The 5,932-nt window shown below is 40.8% G+C and overlaps 1 protein-coding gene across 20 annotated transcripts in view; it reads right to left on the bottom strand.

The window, feature by feature from the left end:
• Positions 1-842: 842 nt before the first annotated feature.
• bel (ATP-dependent RNA helicase bel) overlaps positions 843-5,932 on the bottom strand; it is a 35,000-nt gene continuing 29,910 nt past the window's right edge. For 12 of the 20 annotated variants that reach the window (XM_043019869.2, XM_043019868.2, XM_086549801.1 and 9 more), the window contains 5 exons: positions 5,858-5,896; positions 5,263-5,438; positions 4,976-5,093; positions 4,393-4,665; positions 843-4,085 (listed from right to left, as the gene is read on the bottom strand). In XM_043019869.2, coding sequence (XP_042875803.1) covers positions 3,973-4,085; positions 4,393-4,665; positions 4,976-5,093; positions 5,263-5,438; positions 5,858-5,896 — 719 coding nt within the window. In that variant the 3' untranslated portion in view covers positions 843-3,972. The remainder of the gene's footprint in view (positions 4,086-4,392; positions 4,666-4,975; positions 5,094-5,262; positions 5,439-5,857; positions 5,897-5,932) is intronic. The other 8 variants (XM_086549803.1, XM_086549802.1, XM_086549799.1 and 5 more) reach the window with 1 other exon arrangement.

Below are 5,932 nucleotides of genomic sequence, written 5' to 3' on the forward strand. Positions count from 1 at the left end.
TGCCACAATGCCGGGGCTCTCGAATGCATAGGCCTAAATCAATTGAATAAACGACGCTGTATCACGTCCCCAGCGAACGGGCCTAATATGTGCGGTACAGTAGTGTACCACCTGTCACGAGAGGGTTAATATACCAGCAATACTGTTACATAGCAAGCATTTTTCCTTTATCAGTTTTGGTATAATTTTTTTCTTTCCTGCTATTTTTCACAACATATATATGATGATATAAACTGCAGAACCCTTAACCCATTCACGACGGGGGAATTCTAGCCTTGAATGTCCAAATGCCGGGGCGTTCGAATTATTAGGCCTAAATCAATTGAATGGTGTGGGTTAAGATAATCAGGTGGGTTGGTATTTCCCTTACCTTCTCTATGTGCCGAAGTTTAGCTCACTCAGGATATTCCTAATCTGTCAAGGAGTGTCATAAATTAAGATTTAACCCATTGGAGTTAGTTAACGTGATGACATGTCTTGTGGTTTTTGCGTCGGACGCCCGGGACAAGATATGAGGGCAAGCCCGGCACTCTGGTTGAGCGAGCGGGCAAGCCCAGGCTCGCAGCCCAGGCTCGCAGCTTGTGTGTTCGAGAATTTCGAGGTGTTAGGCTTATGCGTTTGAAAACCCCGGTATTGTGACCATGCAAAGCCGGAACGGCCCCGGCATGAATGGGTTAAAAGTTAGTGGTTGTCATGATTTAATTTTCAGTCTTAATTTCTGAAAAATGTGATATTACCTAATCTTATATTGTATTCTTCCTGAAAATAAATTTAAAGATTACATAAAAAAAATCCATGTACACATTGCATTAAAAAAATTTAGGGCAACTAAAACTAGGTAATGATATTTTACTGTTTTTATTTGACTTTAAGAAAGCTTGAGTACATCTCTAGTTCATAAATGTTCTAAATGCCAGAGTGAATATAATAGTAGTAGACTTTCAATTTGCCATCCCTATCAATGTGAGATCTCTCCTTAAATCTCTAGAAATGAGAGAAATAAAAAATAGCTTGCAATCTTGTATAAAAAGACAGTACATTTTATCTACACAATATTTGGCGCAGAGACCCCCCCGTATATTTCCCCAATATTAGGTACACTTTCTTTCCATGGGAAATGTTGAGGACCCCTTCCTGACCTCCCGGAAGAGCTAATCAAGCTCTCGCAGGGCCCGGAAGATGACATTGCTCTTCCTTGGTGGAAAGTTGATCCCTGGTACCTCTTGCCACTGCCAACAACTCCACCACAACATACTTCAGCTGAGGTACAGCATATTATAATACTAATAACTGCCACTATTTACTACCTTTCAAACCATTGAACATCATGGTATAGATGGCAGCAGTAGCAAGAGGTTCCCTGGCAACCTCATGTGTAGGTTACCGGTATCTCCACATGCTTTAAGTGTCACTTAGCTGATTATGAAGCACATCCAGTGCCCCAGGATCAATTTAAGTTGGTACATTGATTTCTACTTTATACAATCTGAAAACTCCTACAGTCTTTGTTTGGCTAGAATCCCACACAAGCAGTTACATAAAATGCACAATCTGTACATTTATAAATCATTGTACCATGAGTAGTTAAAATTTTGCACAATTTATAGTTTAAATACCCTAGCTAACAATGCAGCATCCCAAACTTGGGAGCAGGAGCAGTGCTTATATTAAAACACCAAATTATTTGTGAACACAGTAAATATCTTCTTGACAGATCATTGTGCTACCAACTTTGTACCTGATCAAAGCTCCTGGACAATATATTAAATTCTAGCACCGTGATACAAGGAGCTGATGAGATATATTAACATGAGAAATGCCCAAACATTCAGATCTATGGGCAATCAGTTTTGTTCACTGGGAACCAGGAGCCAAATTCTTGCACACACACACACACACACTCCTGCCTGTTTACAATGAGGAACAGCGCGCCATCACCGACTAGAGTTAGTCTGAGGTGAGCATAAGCATGACTGCTTATGTCAGCATCTATAATAACAAATATGGATCACTAAATAAAGACAACATTTGTACATGAACATACAAACTAACATATCTTTGGCAATACTCAGGCTATGACTGAGATTACAAGAAATATAACTATATAACCATTTTGTGGAGGATCATGATAAAAGTGGAATGTGGGCTGTACCTCTGACTGTTACCAGTACTTGCTGCAACCCTGCTAGTGCTTGCCAGGGAAGAGCTGGCAGCCCTCTGCCGGGGGCGCTCTCTGCCACAACCCAAACCTGGCCCCGCACCCTACTGCCCGCCTCATCACGGGCATCAAACAATATCACAGTAATAATGGCAGTGTTCGCCAAAGTGAGTCCAGGCACACACGGCCTTCCCATAATTTACATTAGTTTGACTTAATATCTAAGAAGGCTGCAATGTGCCACAGCGATTCTATATAAGATGCATCAAATGCATCGCTGCTGCTTATCAGCGATGCCTCCCTGCCCAGTTTGTTACATTACCAGACAGGAACACATTTGTCGAACACTGGGTAAGCCTATGCCCTGAGATTAGTCAGGTGATTTGTATGACTCAGGGATGGATCATTACTGCAACAATGCTAGCCACTGCCTTCAGGAGACCAGGCTTGAGTGATGCTGCGGCCACGTGTTGCGGCTCTGGCCGCTACTGTGTAGAGGATGCTGTATCCAGCACCCGAGTCCAACCGAACTAAAGTAAAAAACTGGTGGGTCTTCAAAATCCAGAAGGAGAGACAAAGACACATCTCCATACAGAGCCTCTTTAGGAATCAATCCCTTAAGTCTTTAAAAACATAACTCATTTGGAATAAGTCCAAATGTAATCCAGACAAGTTATAAAGTTAGTGTTCCTTCTGAGCAACAAGTAAGTAAATTTGAATTAACTGCAATCACAGCTGCTCCAGAGGCTCATTCAACACAACAATCAAAAGGGACGGCAAAATATCAAATCATCAATTAAACTTCCCAAAAGCCATGCTACAGAAGTCTACAATTATAATACCTTAATGAACGCAACAGAGTGCATGTTGCCGTTGCCTGGGCGGTTCAGTGATTTTCCAATGTTTAAAGATTTTGCTGAGGCTGTAGTCACTACATCTCACCCAGCAACACAACTGCTACATTACATATTAGACACAAAAGTTAACAGCAGCCCAATCCTGGCAATGTGGGGCATCATAGGGATAAAACATTATTCACAAATGACCTCAGTTTCTGCATCATCTCTGTATCACATGTAACTTGAAAAAAAGGGTCTACAAAGTCCTCAGTGCTACACAGTGGAACATGGAAGTTTAAGCTCCATGCTAAAGGTTGAGATGGGGCTACATTTTACTATTTAGCCCCCCCTCTTGATTGCTAATAATCACACAAAAAAGCATTAGAAACATACATGTTCTCCTCTAAATAAAGTCAGTATTATTTGGTATGATGCAGACTTCCTGACAAAAAACATCAAGATATTTGCTCAGTCAAGTCTAAGGTCAAGTATTCAGAGAAAAGTTCCAAGCCTGTGACATACCGAAACTTCAAGCTTAAAAAGAGAACCCCGCATCATAAGTGGTTCACATTTTCTTTAAGACAGCAGGTTATGGGCATTAACAACACTTAAAAAGTTTGACTGCTGCTGAAACTTTCTATGCCACTTTGTGGTCACTTGTTACTGGGTACAAGTACGGGTTACAAGTATAAAGCAATACACAATTCTGGGAGTGTCTTTCAAATAATGATAATATCCAGTTTCAAGCATGTTCCATTCTTTAAGACTGACCTCTTACACATGTCAGTATAGGTAAACTGCTAATTAACAAACACTTCCTGCGGTGGCAGAAATATCTTATATACTAATGAGGGTTTACACTACCCTGTCTAAACTAAAGAAAAAGCAAACACTGCACTTCCACTAATGGTACAGTCCCAGGTGTAACAAGTGTTGCACAAGGTGGCAAGGTGCCACAGATCCTGCTGCCAGGGCTCAGTTACCCCCCCACCAGTCTGTCCCTGAAGCGCCAGAGGTGTTGTAGCTGTTGTAGCCTTGGCTTCCACTGAAACCTCCGTACCCTCCGTAGTGATTGAAGTGTGGAGCAGCTGTTGGGAAAGAAATGCAAAATCATATTAGAACCTGTTCTTCACTCTACTATCTATTGTGAATTATTGAATATATTGATGGATGTGTCTATTAGTGTTAAATCATAATAAGCTTTTGGATGTGTTGTAGTGTAGTGGTGCATTTATATAATTGTGGTGTTCATGTTCTATCAAAGTTAGAAGGGTTAGTTTAGTCCTCTTACAAATTATTGGGTAAAGGTTTAAGAGGAACAGCTGCTCGAGCAATATACATTTATAAAAAAATACCTGTTCTCCTTCCCCTTAGGTAATTCATCTCAAGACTTACCTCCACCAAAGCTGTTGAATCCTCCACCTGGACGAGCAGGCCCTGCAGTGTGGGGGCCCTTGTTGCGGTCGGCCTGACGGTAATCTCGGGATCCAAAGCCTCCACCAAAGCGCTTGGCTCCAGCACGGCCTCTTCCTCCTCCGCCTCCGAAGCGTGCCTCCGAGGCAATGGCTTCTAGCCACTTGGGAAGCTCCTGTTTGGCTTCTTGTAACAGTTCAACCAAGTCACGGACCATGTTACGGTTCTTGTCATTGAAGAAACTAGTGGCAAGACCTGAAATATTAAATATCATAAATAGTTAAATTTGCTTTGCAAACTGTTGAGGATATCAGAATGATATATTAAATACTTCACATCAAAAACTTGGTTTTTATAATCCATTTACTACAAAGTAAAATAATACAATGTCACATCATATACTCTACTGAAATGTCTGACAACTAAAAACACCTATCTCCTCAGAAGAGAATTTAAGCAAGTGGTTGGTGAAAACTGTCTACAGGGTATAAATTCTCTTCATAAGGAATAAAATAATTTGGAAATGACTAAAAGCTGAATTTCCATCAGGTGATGACCAACTTACCAAGGTTACCCATACGACCAGTTCGACCGATACGGTGAACATATTCCTCAATGTCCGATGGCAAATCAAAATTAATGACATGCTTAACATGTGGAATGTCCAAACCACGAGCTGCCACCTGTGGAAATATAATAAGTTGAAAAATGATGAAAAATAATGCTTACATTTTACATCTTTAAAATTATTTAATATATCATTTTACGCAAAAAGAAATTTTACATGTCTCAATTGAGTTCACAAAGAATAACTATTATTTATACATATATAATCTCTCAACCAAAACTTACAGCAGTTGCCACAAGGATGGGGCATTGTCCGGAGCGGAAGACACGCAAAGCGTCCTCTCGCTCTCGCTGGCTTCGGTCGCCATGAATGCTTGTCACAGGGTATCCATGACGGTACAAGAACTCCTCAAGGGCATCTGCACCCTTTTTGGTCTCGACGAACACTAACGTCAAGGATTCTGTAGGAAATGAAGGAATGTCTGCATTGTTCTTGTCGAGATGCTGACAAAATCAGTGTTACACACAACGAACAGATTCCTCTCGAGAAGCCCCAAGGGGCTAACGAATCGCCGTGGCAACCAAAGAGGGAACCTCATCCACTGCCTGAAATCTGATCTAGTCAAGCTATGGCCAATGCTCAGGTCTACTCCTAATAACAAGAAAACTTATTATCACCAATTTCTACCAAATAAATTTGGTGCATGTTTGCCAGAAAAAAGGACACAAAAACAGATAAAATGAGTGGAGTGGAATGACTTGGAAAAACTGTACTTTTATGTTGTTGTTCTCTTTATCACAAGGGGAAATCTAATTCCTACAGCAAAAAATGCTTGTGGTTAAAATCATAATGAAGAAGCAGTTACTCGTAAAATATTACCTTCTCTGCGAGGGGGTACACCCATGGCCATTTTTTCATCTGGAATGAAACCTTTATTCATAAGATAAGAAAACT

The sequence above is a fragment of the Penaeus japonicus genome, unplaced genomic scaffold (assembly GCF_977035675.1).
Source record: "Penaeus japonicus unplaced genomic scaffold, GWHDUDI00000001_assembly GWHDUDI00000022, whole genome shotgun sequence".
NCBI lineage: Eukaryota > Metazoa > Arthropoda > Malacostraca > Decapoda > Penaeidae > Penaeus > Penaeus japonicus.